The 25206-nt window shown below is 41.4% G+C and overlaps 1 protein-coding gene across 1 annotated transcript; it reads left to right on the plus strand.

The window, feature by feature from the left end:
- Positions 1–479: 479 nt before the first annotated feature.
- Positions 480–24967, plus strand: BTNL9 (butyrophilin like 9). The gene is made up of 10 exons (XM_049648423.1): positions 480–607; positions 2182–2529; positions 5356–5637; positions 10214–10342; positions 10526–10558; positions 10863–10883; positions 20118–20138; positions 20402–20428; positions 22813–22839; positions 23697–24967. The coding sequence occupies exons 1-10, from the start codon at positions 496–498 to the stop codon at positions 24320–24322; spliced, it is 1626 nt and encodes a 541-aa protein (XP_049504380.1). The 5' UTR covers positions 480–495; the 3' UTR covers positions 24323–24967.
- Positions 24968–25206: the final 239 nt, after the last annotated feature.

The following is a 25206-nucleotide window of genomic DNA, read 5'->3' on the forward strand; positions in this document are numbered from 1 at the left end:
TTCTGAACAATCAGAACTCTGTTTGTTCCTCTGTTTGTGGACCTGATGTTCTAGGCCAAAGGGAAGTAGGGCAGGGAGAATGAAAATGCCTCTGAGAGTCCTTATAGATTTCCTTTTGTTTGGGGAAAGTCACTCAGTCCCAGCTGAGCTCACACACAATGTGTGGCTCTATTCCTGACTCTAAACAATGAAAACCTGAGAAGCTGCTTCCTCTGGGACCCTTTGGCCTTGCCTCCTTGCAGCTCCATGAATCCAAGGACGGCCAGGAACACCACTAGCAGTGATACCTGGTAAAATTAGAAACAGCTCTCACATCCGACTATGGTTTAAAAGAAGCCAAGCACTGGGATTAATAAGAACTATTATAAAAAATAATTATAAAAAATAATTGAGGCAGCAACAGACCTCAGGCCTGCTGGGCTGTGTTCCAGCTCCTCTGCATCCATTCCAGCATCTCTTTGTTTCTCTCCAGGTGGCCCCCACTGCCAAGAAGAAATGGTGGATTTCTCAGTCTTGCCAGACTTCTCCCAGCAAGTACCTCTGACCAACAATCTCTTCTTATTCACACATCTCCTTCTTCTTCTTTGGCCTGGAAAGATGAACTCAGGTAGTGTGTCAAACTTGCAGCCCAGCCAGCCAGGCCATGCGCACCTCCACTTCTGCCCACCCCTCCTGCCAGGTGCTTCCAGAGCTGAAATCCATACCCTACCAGGCCATGCCAAGTGCTCCACTCCCAAATATAAGCCATAGCTTTTGAAGGGTAGGAAGGCCCTCAGGCTTAACAGCTTTCATGAAAGAAGCAGCCAACAGAGATGATACACTAATTATGCAAACATAATTCTCGAATTCCCTGAGCTGGAAACCAGGGATACCAAAATGATGAGGCACATCCCAGGTCCTTAAGAAGGTCAAGGGAGGGGGACAGATGTGACATAAAATCTGTTCAGGGATGTGAACAAGGCTGCAAGAGAAACATACCCAAAGATTTGTGAGCACAGGTAAGAGACAAACCTGTCTTTTCCAAAAAGCCAAGAAGAACCCTAGAGAGAAGGTACTGTTTGAGTGGACCCTTTAAGGACATATATTTTTCAAGAAGATGACAGATGGAGTGTTAACTGAGGCAGGTCATGCCCCAAGGAGAGGGCCAGGCATCAAGTGTGGGTGAAGAGACAACTTGAGAGAATCTGAAAAGGGAAGCTAGTAGGAAGTGTGTTAGGGCTATTCCCAGAGGGCAGGAAGGAGTCTCAAATGGGACGAACAAAAAAAATCACCACTATATTCTATGAGCAAAGTGAAGGATGGGAAGGATCCATGAAAGGAGAGCTTTGGGATTGGGTTTTAGCTGAGCTTCAAAGGAAGAAAAAGAGGTATGAGAAAAGGTGAAGCCAGAAAGAAGAGTGAGGGCATGCTGAGTGGCAGGAAACAATATGCAAAGGGACTGCTACAGGAATGGCAATTCTCATGGAAATTTCAAAAAACAGGGAGTAAAAGAACCACATGGAGACACCATTTACGAGGGTGATCAAATAAAAAAATTCTAATAAATAAAAATCTTGAAGGCAAGATTTGGCCTTTAGATAGGAAAATCCATGAAGCAAGGAGCCCCCCATAGATTATTTTAATACCTTTGTTATTAGAGAAGCTGTACATGTGCATTATAAAAAATTAGAAAATCAGAGAAGGAAAAAATAAGAAAACATCTATTCCCATCATGCAGAAATTATCACCATCAACCATTTGGTATATCTCATTTCAGGCCTTTTTTTTCCTGCACATGTTTTTATGCAAACGTCACTTTTTAATCAAATAAAAGAGTAGTGTACATATGGCTCTGAAACTTGCCTCTTTTTTTTTTTTTTTGGTCAAAGATTTCTTTTCATGTAATGTCCTGGCTATATTTACATAACTGTCCCCAAAACAACATTTGCAACGGGTTGGTTCAAACAAATTACCACTCCAGCACCACACATTGTATCTGGTTGTAATATCCCTTGTGTATATTTTAACTTGGCTTATTTGTGACAATTATCTCTTCAAGAAGCCAAGACCATTGTTCTGTAAAGTGTCTTACTTTTGTCATTTGAGTTTTTTACTATAGATTCCTGAGCTGCAAAGGAATGTGATAAAAATTTATCTTTGATGAGAACTGATTTGGGCTGTTTTTCTGGCTTCTCATCCTAGAGGAGGTCAGTGTGGTAGGCCCTGGGGAATCCATCCTGGCACTTGTGGGGGAAGAAGTGGAGTTCTCATGCCACTTGTCACCATACCTGGATGCTGAGGATATGGAGATCCGCTGGTTCCGGAGTCGGACCTCTGAAGTGGTCCACCTGTACCAGGGGCGGCAGGAGCTTTACAGCCAGCAGATGGTGCAGTTCCAGAACAGGACCAAACTCCTCAAAGATGATATCATGGATGGTAGTGTGAACCTGCAACTCCTTGGCATCATTCCTGCTGATGAGGGCCTGTATGGGTGCCGTTTCCTCTCCAGCAACTTCTCTAGGGAAGCAGTCTGGGAGCTGGAGGTAGCAGGTATGTGACCTAGCCAAGCCCCAGTAGGAGAGACAGAGAAAGGGGTCCATTTGGACAGATTTGCTTTGCTCAAGAGTAGACAGAGAAACATGGAGAAAGGGAAAATATATCTAATTAAAAAAAAACTATTAAAAAGAAAGATTCATTAGCAAATGAACAAAATAAATGTTCACAAAAAATATATACAAATGGCCCTTAAACATATAAAAAGATGATCACCTTTACTCATCATGAAAGAAAGGTAAATTAAAGCTACCCTGATGCGCAATATTTTACCTCAGAGATTGGCAAAAATTCAACAGTTTGACCATACAGGGGAAGCAGGCTTTCTGCTCTGTACCCTGATGATGAAGTTGAAAGCAAAACTCCAGTGCAGGGGGATTTGGCAATAGTTAACAGGATAGCTTGCACATCTACCGTTTAAACTGCAACCCCATCTCTAGGAGTTTACCCTGAAGATACACCTCCTACAACTCCAATATGAAAAAGGCATACATATAAATTTAATCTTTGTAACATCATTTGTAATTGTACAACAGTGGAAACTACCTTAGTATCTAAGCGTAGGTGTTGACTATGTCACACATTGGAATGATCCACAGTATGCAGCTGAAAAAATGAGGAGGAGCTCTATGAACTGATGTGGAGTGACTTCTAGGTTGTTGGCAAGAGAAAAAAACAGGTGCAAAAGAGTTCTATAGCACTCTTTTTTGTGGGAGGAAAAATAAACTTTTGTGGGAGGAAAAATAAACATTGCACAAAAGGAACACAGGAAGGATACACTAGGAACTAATGAAACTGGTTACCTGAGAGGGGGGAAGGTGCAATGGATGGAAAGGATGGAGAAAGGTTTGGGGCTTTCCTGGTACACATTTTTTTTACAGTATGGCTCTTTAAATATGTTAATGTATTTTTATTTTTTTAATACGAAATTTATTGTCAAATTGGTTTCCATACAACACCTAGTGCTCATCCCAACAGGTCCCCTCCTCAATGCCCATCACCCATCCTCCCCTCCATCCCACCCCCCCATCAACCCTCAGTTTATTTTCAGTTTTTAAGAGTCTTTTATGGTTTGGCTCCCTCTCTCTCCAACTTTTTTTTCCCCTTCCCCTCCCCCATGGTCTTCTGTTAAGTTTCTCAGGATCCACATAACAGTGAAAATATATGTTGTCTGTCTTTCTCTGTATGACTTATTTCACTTAGCATAACATTCTCCAGTTCCATACATGTTGCTACAAAAGGCCATATTTCATTCTTTCTCATTGCCAAGTAGTATTCCATCGTATATATAAACCACAATTTCTTTATCCATTCATCAGTTGATGGACATTTAGGCTCTTTCCATAATTTGGCTATTGTTGAAAGTGCTGCTATAAACATTGGGGTACAAGTGCCCCTGTGCATCAGCACTCCTGTATCCCTTGGGTAAATTCCTAGCAGTGTTTTTGCTGGTTAATAGGGTAGATCTGTTTTTAATTTTTTGAGGAACCTCCACACTGTTTTCCAAAGTGGCTGCACCAGTTTGCATTCCCACCAACAGTGCAAGAGGGTTCCCGTTTCTCCACATCCTCACCAGCATCTATAGTCTCCTGATTTGTTCATTTTAGCCACCCTGACTGATGAGAGGTGGTATCTGAGTGTGGTTTTGATTTGTGTTTCCCTGATGAGGAGCGATGTTGAGCATCTTTTCATGTGTCTGTTGGCCACCTGGATGTCTTCTTTAGAGAAGTGTCTATTCATGTTTTCTGCCCATTTCTTCACTGGATTATTTGTTTTTTGGGTGTGGAGTTTGGTGAGTTCTTTATAGATTTTGGATACTAACCATTTTTCCGATATGTGATTCGCAAATATCTTTTCCCATTCTGTCGGTTGCCTTTTAGTTTTGTTGATTGTTTCCTTTGCAGTGCAGAACCTTTTTATCTTCATGAGGTCCCAATAGTTCATTTTTGCTTTTAATTCCCTTGCCTTTGGAGATGTGTCGAGTAAGAAGTTGTGGCGGCTGAGGTCAGAGAGGTTTTTTCCTGCTTCCTCCTCTAGGGTTTTGATGGTTTCCTGTGTCACATTCAGGTCCTTTTTCCATTTTGAGTTTATTTTTGTGAATGGTGTAAGAAAGTGGTCTAGTTTCATTCTCTGCATGTTGCTAAACATATTAATGTTTTGCATATTCAAAATATAAAGTTAGCTCCTCAGGATGGAGAAATAAAGGAGTGCATGTGACACAGGCACTTGAATGCTGGTGGGATTCAAGAGAGACAGAGGACAATATATTGAAATTTGGGGTGGGATTTTTCTTTACTTCAAGGGACTGTCCCTTATGTAATATGACTAAATTCCAGCAGCTCTTCTTGGCCAAATAGCCCCCCATAATATTTCCAAATGTCCTTCATGGGTACTACTGTTCCCATGTCCCACATGGCACCACAAATTTAAAATATCATTTATGGGCACCTGGGTGGCTAAGTAGGTTAATAATCCAACTCTTGATTTCGGCTCAGGTCATGATATCATGGTTTGTGGGATTGAGCCCCATGTGGGGCTCTACACTGACAACATGAAACCTATTTGGAATTCTCTCCCTCTCTGTCTGCCCCTCCCCAACTTGCACATGCAGATACTCTGTCTCTCAAAATAAATAAATAAATAAACTTAAAAATAAACTGTAATTTACATTCCACAGGTGGGGGCTGTGAGCCCACATGTGTGTTAAGAGCAGTCACAGTCATGATTCCTTATAATGACTGCAGATGGTGAGTGGTGGCATGAACATCATGTACAACTTCTGGGAAGGAGCCTGATCTTTCCCACTCTTCTTGCTTTTCCCAGGGATGGGCTCAGACCCTCACATCTCCCTTGAGGGCTTCAAGGAGGGAGGCATTCAGCTGAAGTGCAGTTCCAGTGGCTGGTACCCCAAGCCCCAGGCTCAGTGGAAAGATCATAAAGGACAGTGCCTGCCTCCAAAGATGGAAGCCATAGTCCAGGATGCCCAGGGCCTGTTCAATCTGGAGACATCTGTGATTGTTCAAGGGGGTGCCCACAGTAATGTGTCCTGCTCCATCCAGAACTCTCTCCTGATACAGAAGAAAGAGTTCACCATCCAGATAGCAGGTCAGTTGGTGCCAACTAACCCTCATCTTCTTACTCATCATGTTCTCCCTGTACATTGTTCCAAAGGCCATCTAAAAGGGCACAGTGGTACTGGGGCCTGGCTGTCTATGGGGTGGGCTGGTCTTGACACTTGAAAAGTTAGTGATTTGGATATCAGGAACCTACTAAGAGTACAACAGCTACCACTCACCCAAACAGTATGCAGGGGAGGCCCCAGGGAACCAACTTATGCACTAAAGTCCATGCCCTAAAATCCAGAAACTATTAATTAGAGGTCATCATGAGATCCCATGTGTTCCTAATTTCATCCCTTAAATGATATTTATTGAGAGCCCTCAATAAATATTGAACTCTTGCACTCAGGTTCACATTCCTGTGGAGAAAATACAAATAAAAGAGTGAATTATATTGTAAGGTTAGAGGATCTTAGGTGCTAAAAAAAAAGTATTTTAGATGCTGTACAGAAAATGAAGCAGGGAAGTGTGCTAGGGCATGGTAGGGTGTGTATGTGGATTTAAAAGTGGTAGGTCAGGGAAGAAGATGGTTAGGCAATGAGCTGAAGGGTGAGGCCATTATCTAGGGCCAAAATTTTATTATAAGGCACACACTGAAGGTTTTAATTTTCATGACCAATTGTTTTAAGTCTTGAGGATAAACCTAACCTATGGAGCATTTTTCATTGGTATAAATAAAGTTATATTACAGTTGACCTTAAACAATTCAGTGGGTTAAGAGTGCTGACCACTTTTGACTCCCCAAAACTTAACTATTAATAATCTACTGTTGACTGGCAGCCTTACTTATAACACAAATAGGAGCTTAACATACATTTTGTATGTTATATGTATTATATGCTGTATTCTGACAATCAAGTAAGCTAGAAAAAAGAAAATGTTATTAAGAAACCCATAAGGAAGAGAGGAACTTGGGAAAATGACAGAGTTGGAAGACCCTGAACTCATCCCATCCCACATTTACAACTAAATATCATCCACATCCAAGTCAACAAACCAGAGAGTGATCTGAAGACTTGCAGAACAAACTCCACAATTAAATATAGAGAAGAAGCTGCAGCTGAAAGGTTAGGAAAGTCAAAAATGCAAAGGGAGGTTACCCACATAGAGAGGGCAGAGAAACAAGTCCTCACACCAGGGATTTCACATGGGGAAGACTATTCCCCATAATGTTTGTCATTAAAAACTGGAGAGGCTGAATTCTGTGAGTTTGTAAAAACAGTGGGATTTGGAGCCTGGAGCTTTAAAAGTCAGCTGATTTGGCATTGGGTGAGCTGGAAGTGTGACAGCTGGGTCACTTAAAAAGACAGCAGCTTGCACACAGAGGCAACATAAAAAAAGGCAGTTGACACAAAGTTGGGGTAAACAGAGGTCAGACCTGTTCATAATGATTTCAGAGAGTGTTGGGGGAATTCTCCAAAAATGAGGGAGCTAGCAGGCACATTTTTCTCCACCACCTCCCAGCATAAACACAGAGCCATCTGTGGGAGGTGAGGCTGCACAGACACTTGTAGTCTTGACCCAGAGTTCAGGGCAAATTTTGTTAAAGCTGCACATGCATCCCACCCAGCTGACAGGTGCACAGCTCCACAGCCTACCCTGCCCAGCTGCAGTGCAGTGCCCAGCCCTGCACCACAAGCCACCATCATGGGCCATACTCAGTCACACTCAGCCATCATTGAATGCTGTGACCAGCCTCATTTCCCTACCAGCCTGGTGAAAGCTCCCAGCTGTCACAGTGCTCCGGGGGATCTGGCATAGGAGAAGTGGTCCAATGCAAATATTGCTAACACCTCCACCGCACTCGCAAGTGTCCATCACAGCTAGCATGCCTAGGTCCCACTAATGTCACAGACAGCAAGCATAGCCCACAACAAGAGAAGAGTGAGGGAAGACAACTACATTGAAAAGAAAACTGACTCAAACTCAACAGCAAGGCATAAGCAAAACACATAGGATGTTTTCCTGAAGTGCCTGTTCCTTGTAAACAGGGGACACTGTACTGCAGGGCACTCCAGGATCGATTCTTCATAAAGTAACTTTCAAAAGCAGAAAACATAGCTAACTTTCTTAACACAGAGAAACAGACACAGAGAGGCAGACAAAATGACAGAGAAAATTATCACAAAGAGATCTAAGTGAAACAGAAATAAGTAACATACCTGATAGATAAATTAAAGCAATAACCATAAGGATAATCACTGGACTTGAGAAAAGACTGAAGGACATTACTGATCAAAACGGGTCATGATCTCATAGTCTATGGGTTCAAACCCCACATTGGGCTCTGTGCTGACAGCTCAGAGCCTGAAGCCTGCTTCAGATTCTGTCTCTGTCTCTGTCTCTGTCTCTGTCTCTGTCTCTCTCTCTGCCCCTCCCCCGCTCATGCTCGTCTCTCTATCTCTCAAAAATAAACAAAAATTAAAAAACTTTTTTAGAAATAAAAAATAAATTTGCAAAATATAGTGATAAAAAGTCTTAAAAGCACCAAGACAAAAGAAGTCAATAACTTACAAGGGAAAGCCCATAAGGTTAGCAGAGTTTTAATAGAAACATTGCAAGCCAAAAGGGAATGATGACTATTCAAAGTGCTGAATGGGAAAAATCTGCAGCCAAGAATACACTATCTAGCAAGGCTATCATTAAGAATAGAAGGAAAGATAAAGAGTTTCCCAGACAAACAAAAACTTAAGGAGTTAATGACCTACTAAACCAGCCCTGGGAGACATATTAAAAGGGAATCTTTGTGTGGAAAGAAGAGATCAAAAATGACAGTATAAAGGTAGGAAACACAAAAGCAGTGAAAATGAATATTGCACACTAATGCAAATGATTATACAAAATCAACTTTTTTGAATATCATACATAGTATATTAATAAGGCTATAACTTTTTTAAAGTTTTTACTTTAATTCCAGTTAGTTAACATACAGTGTTATATTAGTTTCAAGTGTACAACATAGTGATTCAACAATTCCAAACATCACCCAGTGATGATGTACTTATCATGACAAGTGCGCTCCTTAATCCCCATCACCTATTTAACCATCCTTCACCCAACCTCCCCTCTGGTAACCATTAGTTTGTTCTCTATAGTTAAGAGTTTGTTTCTCTCTTCTTTTCCCTTTGTTCCTTTGTTTTGTTTTTTAATTTCCACACATGAGTGAAATCATATGGTATTTTTCTTTCTCTGACTAATTTATTTCACCTAGCGTAATACTCTCTAGCTCCATCTATGTCTTTGCAAATAGCAAGATTTCATCCTTTTTATGGCAGAGTAATATTCCATTGTATATGTATACATGTTTTCTCTATCCATTCATCAGACAATGGACACTTGGGCTGCTTCCATATCTTGGCTATTGTTGATAATACTTCAATAAACATACGGGTGCATGTAATCCCTTTGAATTCTGTTTTTGTATCCTTGGGTAAATATCTAATTGTGAGTTGCTGGATCATAAGGTAGTTCTATTTTTAACTCTTGAGGAAACTCCATGCTGTGAAATAAGCCAGACACCAAGGGACAAATATTGTTTGATTCACTTACAGTAAGGTGACTAGAGTCATCAAATTCATTTAGAGATGGAAGGTAGAATAGGAGTTGCCAGAGACTGAGTTGGGGTGGCTGGTAAATGGGGAGTTAGTATTTAACGAGTAGAATGTCAGTTTGGGAATTTGAAAAGAGTTGTGGAGATGGATGATGATGATGATCCACAACAATGTGAAAGTAACTTAATGCCACTGAATTGTACTCTCAAAAATGGTTAAGATGGTAAATTTTATGTTATACATTTTACCACAATAAAAAAGAAAAATGTATTTTTAAAAAGACCACTGAACTAAAATCATCACTTGAAAAATAATTATCTTTAACAGACACCAAATTATTCCATTAAATTGCCACAAAAATTTTGAAAGAGTTACCTTCCATTTTCCATGTATCTCTTTGCCATCTAGCCCCTGTCTGAGTGGGCCTGGGCCACATCTTGCTTCAGGGCAGAGCCTCCTCAGTGAGCCTGGGGAGGACAAGGGGGAACTGGTAGTCAACCCTTAAGCAATTTTGCTAACATTTCTTCCAAAGGTGTGATGAGAAGTAAAAGCAAGTGTTTGTAAGAAGTTGGCAAAATGAAATGACTTGTGGAGTTGACCCTAGCAGTAGAGAGCAATAATTCACTGTTCTTTGGATACCAACACCTTGGATTTTCAAGTTCTTCAGATATAAGACAATTGTGGAGAGTAGAGGGAGGACAGAGCCATGGTCACAGAAGTTCTAAGCTGGGAGAGTAGGTGGGGTCCATCACTACCTCCCTTCCACATCCTTCAATTTCCCTTTTCCACTAAGCAAGTTCGAGCTGGCCACTATTCCTCAGGGTCCTACCTGGGGAGAGCGTGGTGTGGCCGCTGTCGATGCCTGTTTTCACAGATTGCTATGGTGCTGCCCAGAAGGTTTAACGCCTGCCAACTTGGAAGGATTTCCGGCACGCTGGGTCCAGAATAGTCTTCTCACTTAGTGTTTAGTGGTGCCTAAAGCGAAACAACTCCTTGTGGGGTGTTTTCCAGATGCATTTTTACCCGGAACCTCACCCTGGAAGAGAGCTTTCCTGGGGTCTCTGGTGGGACTGCCATTCCTCCTGGCTTTTCTCTCGACGCTGGCGCTGTACTTCTTTCAGAAGCAACGTAGGTCCCAAGGTACGGGGCAGGGTGGGGCCTCCCGCCAGGCTCAGGCTTTGCTGGAAGGAAGGTGGAGGAGGAGGCCCGCTGAGAGGGCACCGAAGAGGTGCGGTCTTGCGAAAACGCGGGGCTGGGGTGGGCCTTGGAAACAGCAGGCGAGTGTGTACCGTCACGTGCACTCCCCTTCTTTCCTCTTTTCAGAAAAGTTGAAGGAGCAGGCTGAGAAGGACAAAGGTAAGCACGGAAAGAGGCGCGCTCTTTGCCCGCACCCTTAACTAGCTGAAGGTGGTGGGGACAGGGGGAATTTGCTGGTTCAGGAAGGCGAGTACTTAAGACCCGGGGCGCTTGGAAGTGAGACAGAAACGCGGTGGCGGAGGTTTGCTTTGCCACTTCCCCTGCCACGGAGCCCGCTCCTCCCTCGCGTGTAGCCCATCTTGGTTCCTCAGAACGCACTGGGGCCGAGTCTGTGCACTTTAGAGAAGTGAAGCCTCAGTGTATATCAATTGAGATTTTCCTCTTTTCTTCGTTTTTTCTCTAGGGAGACTCACAGAAGAGCTGGGTAAGTTCTGGGTACCACGCCCACAGTGAGGCTACCGACTAGTGGGGTAACCCGATGCGTGCGGGGTGGAAGGTGTCCAGTAGTTTAGGCTCCCTGTGGAGAGTGATGGACCGCAACAATCTAATTCTAAACCCATCCTTCTGCTCCGCCCACCTCTCCACCCCCAAATAACTCGCGTGCAGCAGTGAAGTATGTCTGACTTCAGACCCGCCCCCAGACAAACCCTGCCAGCCCCTCTCCTGCAAATTATAGGATTCGGTTACAATTCCACCATTAAACGTTCATCTTCCTAGGATATCTTTCTCTTTTTAATGCAAATGATACTGAGAAAGGAGGCACGTTTAATTTGCAGGGAAGTGTGGGTAATTTATCAGATTCACTTTTCTCCCCAAGGAACTCGGCACCATGGGCTGTGTGCCTGAACAGAGGAGGGTAGAGTGAATCCAAAGGAAGGGGGAGATGGAGGAGAAAGCCACAATAGGTGTGGGGATTGGGTGGGTGGGTGGAGGGAAGACCTCAGGAACCACCTTGCATGCTGCAATAAAACTCCAGGCAAAATTATGAGGTTCCAGAATCTTGTGTTGTAGTCCACCTAGTCCTGTGGAAGGGCAACTATAGTAAGTAATTAACACGCTGGTCTAAATTAGTGTATAGTGTTGCCTTTCCTAGGAGGATTTACTTTTTAATTTTTTAATTTTACATTTATTTGTTTTTGAGAGACAGAGAGCACGAGCAAGGGAGGGGCAGAGAGAGAAGGAGACACAGAATCTGAAGCAGGCTCCAGGCTCTGAGCAAGAGTTCAGCACAGAGCCCGATGTGGGGCTTGAACCCATGAACTGGGTGATAATGAGTTGAGCTGAAGTCAGATGCTCAACTGACTGAGCTACCCAGGCGCCCCTAGGAGGATTTACTTTTTTAAAAAGTTTTTAATTCCAGTTAGTTAACATAGTGTTATATTCATTTCAGGTGTACAATATAGTGATTCAACACATCCATGCATCACCCAATGCTCATATGGACAAGTGCACTCCTTAATCCCCATCACCTATTTAACCCACCCCCACCGACCTCCCCTCTGTTTGTTCCAGTCTATTTCTTGATTTGTCTTTATCTCTTTCTCTCTTACATTTACCTTTTGCTTGTTTGTTTTGTTTCTTAAATTCCACATATGAGTGAAATAACACAGTATTTCTCTTTCTCTGTCTTATTTTGCTTGGCATCATACTCTGCAGCTTCATCCATGTCTTGCAAATGGCAAGATTTCATTCTTTTTATGGCTAAATAATATTACATTACACACACACACACACACACACACACACACACACCACTTCTTCTTTATCCATTCATCAATTGATGGACATTTGGGCTGCTTCCATGGCTATAGTAAATAATGCTGCAATAATGAGCATTGTATTCTTTGTATTCATTGTATTCATTGTATTCTTTGGATAACTACCTAGCAGTGCAATTGCTGGATCATAATTGGTCTATACTATTAACTTTCTGATAAATTTCCATACTGTTTTCCAGAGTGGCTGCACCAGTTTGCATTCCCATCAACAGTGCAAGAGGGTTCCGCTTTCTCCATATCCTTGCCAACACCTGTTGTTTCCTAAGTTGTTGATTTTAGCCATTCTGATAGGTGTGATAGCTCATTGTGGTTTTGATTTGTATTTCCCTGATGATGAGTGATATTGAGAATATTTTCATGTGTCTTTTGGCCATGTCTTGGTCTTCTTTGGAAAAAATGTCTATTCATGTTTATTTGGTTTTGGGTTGTTGAGTTTTATAAGTTCTTTATAGATTTTGGATACTAATTTGCAAGGAAGTGTGAGTAATTTATCAGATTCACGAAACAATCAGTTTTGTTGATTGTTTCCTTCATTGTGAAGATGTTTTTTATTTTGCTGAAGTCCCAATAGTTTATTTTTGCTTTTGTTTTCCTTGCCTTGGGAGATGTATCTAGAAAGAAATTGCCGTGGCCAATGTCAAAAATGTTACTACCTGTGTTCTCCTAGGAATTTAATAGTTTCCTGTCTCACAGTTAAGTGTTTCAATCATTTTGAATTTACTTTTGTGTATCGTGTAAGAAAGTGGTCCATTTCATTCTTTTGCATGTTGCTGTCTGGTTTTCCCAACACCATTTGTTGAAGACACTGTTTTTTTCCCATTGGATATTCTTTCCTGCTTTGTTGAAGATTAACTGACCATATAGTTGTAGGTTCATTTATGAGTTTTCTGTTCTGTTCTATTGATCTATGTGTGTCTATTTTTGTGCCAATACCATACTGTTTTGATTACTACAGCTTCGTAATATAACATGAAGTCCAGAATTGTGATTCACCTAGCTTTGCTTTTCCTTTTCAAGATATCTTTGGCTATTCTTCATGGTTTCACACAAAATTTAGTATTGTTTGTACTAGATCTGTGAAAAATGCTGTTGATATTTTGACATGGATTGCATCAAATGTGTAGATTGCTTTGGGTAGTATAGACATTTTAACAATATTTGTTCTTCCAATCCATGAGTATGAAATGTGTATCCATTTCTTTGTGTCATCTTAAATTTCTTTCATCAGTGTTTTATAGTTTTCAGAATACAGTTCTTTTATCTCTTTGGGTAGGTTTATTTCTAAGTATCTTATTAAAATTTTTTTTATGTTTATTTATTTTTGAGAGAGAGAGAGAGAGAGACAGAGCATGAGCAGAGGAGGGGCAGAGAGAGAGACACACACAGAATCGGAAGCAGGCTCCAGGCTCTGGGCTGTCAGCACAGGGCCCGATGTAGGGCTCGAACCCACAAACTGTGAGGTCATGACCTGAGCCGAAGTCGGACACTCAACTGACTGAGCCACCCAGATGCCCCTCTAAGTATCTTATTGATGTTGGCACAATTATAAATGGAACTGATTCCTTAATTTATTTCTGGTGCTTCATTCTTGGTGTATAGAAGTGCAACAGGTTTCTATGTGTTGATTTGTTACACTGTGACACTTTACTGAATTCTTTTATCAGTTCTAGCAGTTTTTTTGTGGAGTCTTTTGGGTTTTCTATATAGAGTACCATGTCATCTGCAAATGGTAAAGTCTTACTACTTCCTTACCAGTTTAGATTCCTTTTATTTCTTTTTGTTGTCTGATTACTGAGGCTAGGACTTCCAGGATTATGTTAAATAACAGTGCTGAGAGTGGACATCCCTGTCTTGTTCCTGACCGTAGAAGAAAAGTTCTCAATTTTTCCCCATTAAGGATGATATTAGCTGTGGATTTTTCATAGATGGCCTTTATTATGTGGAAGCATGTTATCTCTAAACCTATTTTGTTGAGGGTTTTTGTCATGCGTGGATGTTGTACTTTGTCAAATGCTTTTTATGAATCTATTGAAAGGCTCATATGGTTCTTATCTTTTTTCTTATTGATGTGATGTATCACATTGATTGCTTTGTGAATATGGTGCCCTTGCAGCCCAGGAATAAATCTCACTTGATCATGGTGAATGATTTTTTAAAAGTACTATTGGATTTGGTTTGCTAGGATTTTGTTGAGGATTTTTGCATCTATGTTCATCAGAAATATTGGCCTGTAGTTCTCCGTCTGTCTCTGTCTCTCTCTCTTTTTTTCCGTGGTGTCTTTATCTGGTTTTGGCATCAAGGTAATACTGCCCTCATGGAATGAATTTGGAAGTTTTCTTTTATATTTTTTGGAACAGTTTGAAAAGAATAGGTATTAACTCTTCTTTTTTTTTTTTACTTTTTTAAAAATATAATTTATTGTCAAGTTAGCTAACATACGGAATATACAGTGTGCTCTTGGCTTCAGAAATAGATTCCCATGATTCATCACCTACATACAACACCCAGTGCTCATCCCAACAAGGGCCTTTCTCAATGCCTGTCATTCATTTTACCCTCCACCCTACCCTCTTCCGTCAACCCTCAGTTTATTATCTATATTTAAGAGTCTCTTATGGTTTGGCCCTGTCTCAGTTTGTGGCTATTTTTTTCCTTCCCTTCCCCCATGGTTTTCTGTTAAGTTTCTCAAATTCCACATATGAGTGAAAACATATGATATCTGTCTTTCTCTGACTGACTTATTTCACTTAGCATAATACCCTCCAGTTCCATCCATGTTGTTGCAAAAGTTAAGATTTCATTATTTTTTATTGCCAAGTAGTACTCCGTTGTATGTATGTATATGCCACATCTTCATTATCCATTCATCAGTTTATGGACATTTGGGCTCTTTCCATAATTTGACTGTTGTTGATAGCACATGATCAGGTGAGATTCATTACTAGGCTGCAGGGCTGGTTCAATATCTGCAAATCAATCAATGTGATACATCACATTAATAGAAGGATATGAACCATATGATCTTATCAATAGATGCAGAAAAAGCATTTGACAAAATACAGTATCCTTTCTTAATGAAAACCTTCAAGAAAGTTGTGATAGAAGGAACATACCTTAACATCATAAAAGCCATATATGAAAGGCCCACAGCTAATATCATCCTCAATGGGGAAAAACTGAGAGCTTTCCCCCTAAGATCAGGAACATGACAGGGATGTCCACTGTCATAACTTTTGTTTAACATAGTGTTGGAAGTCTTAGACTAAGCAATCAGGCAACAAAATGAAATAAAAAGCATCCAAATTGGCAAAGAAAAAGACAAACTTTCACTCTTCACAGGTTACATGATACTCTACATTTCAGGAAAACCTGAAAGACTGTACCCAAAAACTGCTAGAACTGATACATGAATTCAACAAAGACTCAAGATGTAAAATCAGTGTACAGAAATCAGTTGCATTTCTGTACACCAATAATGGAGTGACAGAAACAGATATCAAGGGGGGGGGGCACCTGGGTGGCCCAGTCAATTAAGCATTTGACTTCAGTTCAGGTCATGATCTCATGGTTTGTGGGCTCTATCCCCACATCAGGCATGTGCTGATGACTCAGAGTCTGGAGCCTGATTCAGATTCTGTATCTCCCTCTCTCTCTGTCCCTCCCCTGCTTGCTCTCTGTCTCTCTCTTTCTCAAAAATAAATAAACATTAAAAAAAGAAAGAGATATCAAGGAACCAATTCCATTTACAAATGCATCAAGAACCATAAAATACCTAGGAATAAACCTAGCCAAAGATGTAAAAGATCTGTATCCTGGAAACTATAGAAAACTTATGAAAGAAATTGAAGAAGACACAAAGAAAAGGAAAAGCATTCCATGCTCATGAACAGGAAAAACAAATATTGTTAAAATGTCCATACTACCCAATGCAATCTACACGTTCAGTGCAATCCCAATCAAAATAGCACCAGAATTCTTCTCAGAGCTAGAACAAGCAATCCTAAAATTTGTATGGAACCACAAAAGACCCTGAATAGCCAAAGTAATGTGGAAAAAGAAAACCAAAGCTGGAAGCATCACAATTCCGGATTTTAGCCTGTACTACAAAGCTGTAATCATCAAGACAGTATGGTATTGGCACAAAAAGAGACACATAGACCAATGGAATGGAATAGAGAACCCAGAATTGGACACACAAAAGTATGGCCAAATCAACCCTTCTTTATATGTTTGGTAGAATTCTCCTGTGAAGCCATCTGGTTCTGGACTTCTATTTGTTGGGATTTTTTTTTGATCACTGATTCAATTTCTTTGCTGGTTATTAGTCTGTTCAAATTTTCTATTTCCTTCAGTTTCAGTTTTGGTAGTTTATATATTTCTAGAAATTTATCCATTTCTTCTACGTTGTCCAATTTGTTGTTTGTCCAATTTTTCATTATATTCTCTTATGACTGTATTTCTGTGGTGTTGGTTGTTCTTTCTCTTCTCTCAATTGTGATTTATTTATTTGAGTCCTTTCTATTTTTTTCTTGATAAGTCTGGATAAAGAGCTATAAATTTTATGGATTTTTTTTCAAAGAACCAGCTTCTGGTTTTATTAATCTGTTCTATGGTTTTTGTAGTTTCTATATCACCTAATTATTTTCTAATCTTTATTATTTATTTCCTTCTTTTGGTTTTAGGTTTTGTTTGTTGTTCTTTCTCTAACCTCTTTGGTGCACGGTTAGGCTGTTTGAGCTTTTTCTTGCTTCATGAGGTAGGTCTGTATTGCTCTCAACTTCCCTCTTAGAACCAGTTTTGCAGTATCCAAGAAGTTTTGGCCCATTGTGGTTTCATTTTCATCTGTTTCCATGTACTTTTTAAATTTCTTCTTTGATTTCTGGTTGACCAGAAATTCATTGTTTAGTATCATGCTGTTTAACCTCCATGTATTTGTAGTCTTTCCATATTTTTTTCTTGTGGTTGTTTTCTAGTTTCATAGCATTATGATCATAAAAGTTGCACGGTATGATTTCAATCTTGAATTTGTTGAGGGTTGTGTTGTGGGCTAATATGTGATCTATTCTGGAGAATATCCTGTGCGGACTTGAAAAGAATGTGTATTACAAAAATAAACTCAAAATGGATGAAAGACCTAAATGTAAGACAGGAAGCCATCAAAATCCTTGAGGAGAAAACAGGCAAAAACCTCTTTGATCTTGGCCGCAGCAACTTCTTACTCAGCACGTCTATGGAGGCAAGGGAAACAAAAGCAAAAATGAACTACTGGGAACTCATCAAAATAAAAAGCTTCTGCACAGCAAAGCATAAATAGCAAAATAGAAATAAAAGGAAAAGTTGCAAACTCATTGTATGAAGCCAGCATTAACTTGATTGCAAAACCAAAGACCCCACTAAAAAGGAGAACTACAGACCAAATTCCCTAATGAACATGGATGCTGAGATGTCAGCACAGAGCCCAACATGGGCCTTGAACCCATGAACCATGAGATCATGACCTGAGCTGAAGTCAGATGCTTAATCGACTGAGCCACCTAGATGCCCCCAGATGGGTCTTCCTTTTTAACCATTCTGTCATCTTATGTCTTTTTGTTTTTGTGTTTGTTTAGGTTCAGTTAGTAAACATATGTTGTAATATTAGTTTCAGCTGAAGAATATAGTGATTCAACAGATTCAACACTTCCATACAACACCTGGTGGTCATCATATTAAGTACATCCCCTATTCCCCATCACCTATTTAACCCCTCCTCCATCCATTTCCCCTTGGTAGCCATCAGTTTATTCTCTATAATTAACATCTGTTTCTTGGTTTGCCTTTATCTCTCTTATTTTTTTCCCTTTCCTTCTTTGTTATGTTTCTTAAATTCCACACAGGAGTGAAATCATATGGTATACCCTCCACCTCCATCCAAGTCATTGCAAATGATTTCACACTTTTTATGCCTGAGTAATATTCCATTTTATATATACCACATCTTCAAAGATTCATTTTTAATATTTCTTGCAGAACTTGTTTAGTGGTCATAAGTCCTTTAGTTTTTGTGTGTCTGGGAGATTCTTTATCTCTCCTTCTATTCAAGAAATTCAACTGTGTCTTCTGAATTTGGAAGTAGTGACTTTATGAAGAAGGGGTCCTGGAGTGTCCTGCAGTACATTGTCTCCTCTTCACTACACCTGGCAGTTCATGAGAGTATCCAATATGTGTTGTTTATGTCCTGCTGTTGTGTCTTGAGTCACTTTTCCTTTCAGTGTAGTTGTCTTCTCTAATTAGCTGCCTGTTGTGGGCTGTTGCTCTCTGTGATGTTAGTAGGACCCAGGCAGGTCAACTCTAAGGGGGCATGACTGCTGGGGAACTTGGGAGCCGGGTGACAATGCTAGCAAAATTTGTGCTGGATCACTAATCCTATGCCAGATACCCTGAAACACTCCAGGGGCTGGTGGCTATGTTATGGGGTTTCTAGGGGCAAAAGCCTGGGCAAGAGAGTAAGGATGGCTGGGCATGGCTGGTACTTGTGCTCAACAGTGGTTGGGGATGTATGACTGGAGGTGACATGGCTTAACAAAATTTTCCCTGAGCCCAGGATCAAAGCTAGTAAGTTGGTTGGTGTGTGCTAGTCCCCAGGAGAACTTGTGGACATGGCATACTGCTAGTGGGTTTTATAGAAAGTGTGCAGCCCTGTCTCCCATAGGTAGCTCTGTGTTTATGCTGGCGTTTGGGGAAGGAAAATGGCATCTTCCAGCTCTCTCATTTTTGAAGTCCCCTAACATGCTCTGAAATCAGTATGAACAGCTCTGTCTCCTGCTTGTCTCCAGTGTTGTGTAAACTGTGATTTTTATGTTGCCTCTCTGTGTGGGCTGCTGTCTCCTTAAGGGCAGTGACCCAACTATCACTCACCCTTGGACTTGCCCAGAACTGAGTCAGCTGACTTTTAAAACTCCAGACTCCAAGTCCCACTGGTTTTACAGACTCAAAGAATTCAGTCCCTCTGGTTTTTAAAACCAAATATTATGGTTTTAAAATATTAAAAATATTTTAATTTAAAATAAAATATTTTAAAAATTAAAAATAAATAAAATATTTAAAATATGGTTCACTCTTCCACGTGTGAACACCCTGGTGTAAGGGCCCATTTCTCTGCTCTTTCCATGTGTGCAGCTCCTTCTCTCCTACAGACAGCCTCCCTTACCTTTCTGACCTTCCTAACCTTTCAGATGCAGCTTCATCTCTGTGTTTAGTTGTGGAGTTTGTTCTGCTAGTCTTCAGATTGCTGTCCAGTTTATTAACTTGGATGTAGATGATGTCTAGTTGAAAATATGGGATGGGGTGAACTCAGGGTCCTCCACCTCTGTCATCTTCCCAAGCTTCTTGCTAGAATGATTTACTTTTAAAATGAGACATAAGGTGGAGAAGTCAAAGGAATGCATTTGTAGTGGTAAAATATCAAGGTCTTAATATCTGGCCAGGGGAAATAATTGAGTGTGATGTCTTCCCAGTCTTTTAAATAGTGTACCTAGTAAGTGACCCTGAGGCTTACACAGGCTGTGTTCAATGCCTGGACTTATGAAGGACCTCCTCCCTAGGAAAAGTTTCTGATTTCAGGGCAAAAGAGCAGTAGTCCCTCAAACCAGACATGAGCCCTGGAAAGAAGCCCCTTAGTATCAGGACCTGTTTTTCTTTTCCAGCCTTGTGCAGATTTTTGCCTTAAAGCAAAGAATAGGATGAAGCATAAGAATCCCGTAGATTGGTGGTACAGAGACTAAGATGAGATGTGGTGAGCAGTGGTTTAAGACTAAGAAACCTCTTCCCAGTGGCCTACCTTGGGAAGGTAGTTCCCCTTACCCAAAGACTGATGTTTTCTCTGTGTGTTTTGCTTACAGGGAAGCTTCAGAAAGAGCTTGGTAAGTGACCCCTTTTGGGATTATTTCTTCTTGTCTATCTTTTAGCATCTGATTTTCCATGTATGTTCTTTTCATATCCCAACCAACTATGATGCCCAGTATGGAATGCTGATAGCAATGTGGGTGGCGGGAGAAAATGCTGATAGCAATGTGGGTGTCAGGAGAAAGGGGAGAAGGGCAGGGGTGGGTGCAAAATGCAGTGTGTGAGCAGGGAAGCAGCACTGACCTGATGTTCTGATTCCATTTTTCCATGACTGCTTCAGACTGGAGAAGGGCTGAAGGCCAGGCTGGTGAGTGAAATCTGTCTCCCTCGCACTGTCCACTTTACATCTCAACATCCCAGTCACTCACTCTGACTAACCAACCACGCTTCATTCTGGTTTATTCCACAGGCACATGGCATGCATTAATGTATGTCACTTAATAGAAGTTATATTCTAGTTTTGCTCTTACTTTCATATCGTCCTGAGGTGTAAGCATATTGTAAGCCATTGGTGAAAATTATGGTTGCACATCAGAATCATCTAGATCCTGGTACCGACCCTCAAAGACTGTGACTTGTGGGTCTAGAATGGGCATGTTGACCTATATGTAAATATTTTCCCCTATACCTTCTTCCATTCCCTACATAAAGCAGTCTAATATGTAGCTTTATTTTGTGTGTATTCTTGCAAAAGGCGAATTTCTTCTTTGTGCACAAGCATTTTAGTTTCTGTAAATGATATTTACAGTCTTGTGCTGTTCCTTGCTTTTTTCACTCATCACTGTGTTTTAATACCCGTCCCTGCCACCACATCTGGTCTATGTCTCCTTGCTGTGGAGTACTCCATTTTAGCCAGCCACCTTCTTGGAACAGACATCCAGCCTGCCTCTAACTCCATACCACCACACAGATTGCTGACTGAATAGCTTCAAATGTGTTGCCTTCTGGCTTTATGTGGATATTTCTCTGGGATGTGTACCCAGGAAGGGAATTGCTGGTCCATGGGGGAGGGGATATGGGATAGAGGGATCCCCCAAAGGCAGTATCATCATCCTGCCTTGGCAGTGCATGGAGGTTCCACATGCTACATCCCATATGAGCCAGCTTTCTAAGTTAGCTTGTCAATAGAGATGAGTGATTGCTCATTGTTCTTTCAGTGTGTCCTCCTCTGGACACTAAGAAGTTTGGGCATCTCTTCATATGCTAGATGACTTTCGGGGCTTCCTTTTTTTAATATTGCCAGTTCATGTCCTTTGGCTATTTTTAGTATGAGGTTACTATCTTTCTTTTATTGATTCAAGGAGACATGTGTACATACATACTCATATCACCAACAAAGTTTAAAAAACTCAAGTCATAAGATAAAAATTTGATGAATTAGATTTTATCAAAATTAATTATTTCTTTTCAGTAGGAAACCATGGACATAGCTGATAGCAGGTGACAGATTAAAGAAGGAATTTACAATGTTTAATACCAGTGAGGGATTAATATTCTTATGCAGATATATCTTCATCAAATTTTTACCTTATGTCAGGTGTTTTTGAAATTCTACTGAAGGAAAACTTCCTCACACTTAGGTCACAAAGATACTCTCTTCCACTTTCTTCTGTTCACTTTATATGTGTTATGTGTATGTCTTTAATCCATCTGAAGGTCGCCATCTACTACATCATCTGTGATTTCCCCATTGATGTGGGTATTGCTCTTAGTTAATATTTGGTTCCCATGTGTAGATAGGACTATATTTTGACCACCTATTACTTCATTGTTTTCACTGCTATGGCTTTTGTACCCAAAAGTACAAGTTATTCTCCTTTTCTGGGAGTGAATGGACATTTTTAAAAGTGAACGGACATTTTTAGGTCCATTTTAAATTTTAGGTTAAATTTACAAAATCCTTTTAAAAAATCCAAAGTGCCTAAGTGGCCCAGTCAAACGTCTGACTTTGGCTCAGGTCATGATGTCCCACATCATGGGAGTTCGAGCCCCACATGAGGCTCTGCACTGACAGTGTTGAGCCTTCTTGGGATTCTCTCTCTCCCTCTCTCTCTGCTCCTCCCCCATTAGCTTGCTCTCTCAAAATAAACTTAAAAAAAAAAAAATAAAGTTCTACTAGTTATTCTGATGTAAAAACAGGTTTGAAAGGCCCTGCTATAAATTTATAAATCTCTGAAAACTTCTATTACTTTTGCTATTTTGTGATTTGATTTCTCTGTTGTAAAGCAAAATAAGATAAAACAAAACAGAAATCAACTCAGAATTGTTCATATTAAGAAAGGATGCAAGACAGAATGTCTCAAGGACATGTTAAGACAGGAGCCATGTTCAACCAGGCCCCCTTGGGCTGAGCCTGCTGGTCAGATTGAAACTTCATGTGCAACTTTCAGGGCATCTCAGCCACCTGTATTGGTTCTCTTTGCCTACATCCTTTGTTCTCCTGCCTTTCTCAGCACAAGGTTAGACTGCATACAGATTTGGTATAACCCAGCACTGACACCACCCACCTACCCAATTCTAAATTCCCAGAGAAATGCCATGGTGAACCCAGACCAGTCTGGACTCTACCTGTCACAGTAGGAAGGAGATCATTGGGTTTGTGTCATTCCTCATGCATCTTGAGTCTCCCTCAACGTTCTAGAGTTACTGGCTCAGATCTCTAAACCTGTTTTCCTTTCTGCTTGGTTTCAGAGTGGAGAGCAGCCCAACAATATGCAGGTAACTGAAGTCAAGGGACTGTAACTTGTGATTGGGTTGGCTGGATTTTAAACACGAGGGAGGTGGAGAGATCTGAGATTAGAGGAAGGGTCTGTCCAAGAGCCAAGTATGGAGCCTGCATGCACACACACACACATACAGCATAATCCTACCTTTGCACACATACGACATGACACATGACTGCATGTGCACATCTGATTATACTCACACATGCACATTTTTGTGCATGCACATTATACTCATACATGCGCATATCTTCTTTAAAAGCACATCATTTTCTGTGTTTTACCAGATTTGTTTTCATCTGGCAGGAAGGCTGCTAGGGCCTGTTTGTAGGAACCTCTTATCTGAAAGAAATCCTTAAGGTTCTCATCTATCAAATGGGTGTGCTTTGAGGGGTGAGGTGTTGAAGTGCAGGGCACTGGACCAGATGATCTCAGAGGTCCCTTTCCATTTTAAAATCCTAACATTGCTATAAAACTGAGGCTCAGAGTTCACATGATGATCTCAAGGTCACACAGAGTGGTGGCATCCAGGAATTGGACCAGCCAGGAGCCTCTTCACCTTGACCAGGAGTTGGGAGAAGTGAGCCTGCCTCCATCTCCACGAATCTATCTTGTTTTCTATCTCTGCTCTCCGTGGCACCTAGTATGGCATTCAGGAAGCTTCAGGAAAGAAATATGATTCCTCCTGCAGCTTTCAGGTGCTCAGGAGTGACTTGCAAGCTGCTTCAGTAAACAGGGGTGGTTTTAGGGTGGGAATGACCACCAGGAGCACTAGGGTTTACTTGTCAGGGAAGGGGACAGGCAGGGCCCAGAACCGTCCTCCACAAACCTTAAACCCGTGCCTCTGCACAGTGCATGTAACCCTTGATCCGGCCTCGGCGCACCGCAGCCTGGAGGTCTCCGGGGATGGCAAGAGCGTGTCCTCTTGCACAGCAGTGTCCGGCTCTGTGGCGGGGGACCAGCAGCGGTTCTCTGAGCAGACGTGCGTGCTGAGCTGTGAGCGCTTCTCAACTGGCCGACACTACTGGGAAGTGTATGTGGGACGGCGCAGCCGCTGGTTCCTGGGTGTGTGTCTGGCTGCAGTTCCCCGCTTGGGGCCAGTGCGCCTAAGCCCGGCCAGCGGTTACTGGGTGATGGGGCTGTGGAACCACTGTGAGTACTTCGTCCTGGACCCACACCGCATCGCACTCACCCTGCGCGTGCCGCCCCGGCGTGTGGGCATCTTCCTGGACTGGGAGGCAGGAAAACTGTCCTTCTTCAACGTGTCCGACGGCTCCCACATCTTCACCTTTACCGACACCTTCTCAGGCACGCTCTGTGCGTATTTCAGGCCCAGAGCTCACGACGGTGGTGAACACCCGGATCCCCTAACCATCTGTCCATTGCCTATTAGGGGGACACAAGACCTGGAAGAGGATGACCGTGACACCTGGTTACAGCCCTATGAGCCCACAGATCCCACCCTGGGCCTAGAGTGAGGCACTCTTTTGCCTGCGGGTCTGGGTCTTTGGCGGCTTCCTGGATACTTTTTGCTCTCCCCCTTTTACGGAGGAAGCATCACAAAAATGTCAGCAAAGGCTAAAGACTCAGCACAGCAGAAAGGGAACAAAAAGAGGAACCTTTGTTTATATGTGTGTGTATACACATATATACATATAAATACACACACACACACACACACACACACGATTTTCTTTAAGAAAAAGAGGCAATTCCAAAGCTTGTTTGTGTGGATGGTAAGAAAAAGCAAATGAATAATAATAAATTCATGCTGTCATTAGCCACAGTATGCACTGTGGAAGACCAGAAAGAAACTGGAATGGAGGAAAGGTGGAGGGAAATCTTACTGGACTGGATAAGAAGAATCTGTTAGCTTGTATATTTTTTATACTTTTTGTGTATGTTTTCTAGTTCTAAAATGTCTAGAAGCAATGACACTTCATAAGCAATGAGTTCTCTTAGGGCTTAGATCCCAGTGTTAAATGGCATTTCTCACTGAAATGAACTTGGAGAAATGGCTGATTCCAGGGTTGGAGCAGAGAAAGTACAGGTGAATCTGGAACATTGTGTATTCAAATGTGCTCAGAAACTGATGGGGACATAGGAACTAGGATGAAGAGGCTCCACTAGCCAGTTATGAGACAGCTTGAACCTTATAATGAATAATGACAAGAATTGATCAACAAGGAATTGAGCAAATAAGAAAATTCCCTAAGTGTGCCGAGAGGTTTCTCAGTCAGAAAATAAATACAAAAATGCAGAAAAAGGAAAGAAGAAAATGAAAAGTAACTGTATGAACTCACGTGGTTTTTTTTATATGTACAGATATGTGGAGCACACACACATGTGATAGGTATAGGTA

The sequence above is a fragment of the Panthera uncia genome, assembly GCF_023721935.1.
Source record: "Panthera uncia isolate 11264 chromosome A1 unlocalized genomic scaffold, Puncia_PCG_1.0 HiC_scaffold_17, whole genome shotgun sequence".
In the NCBI taxonomy this organism is placed as follows: domain Eukaryota; kingdom Metazoa; phylum Chordata; class Mammalia; order Carnivora; family Felidae; genus Panthera; species Panthera uncia.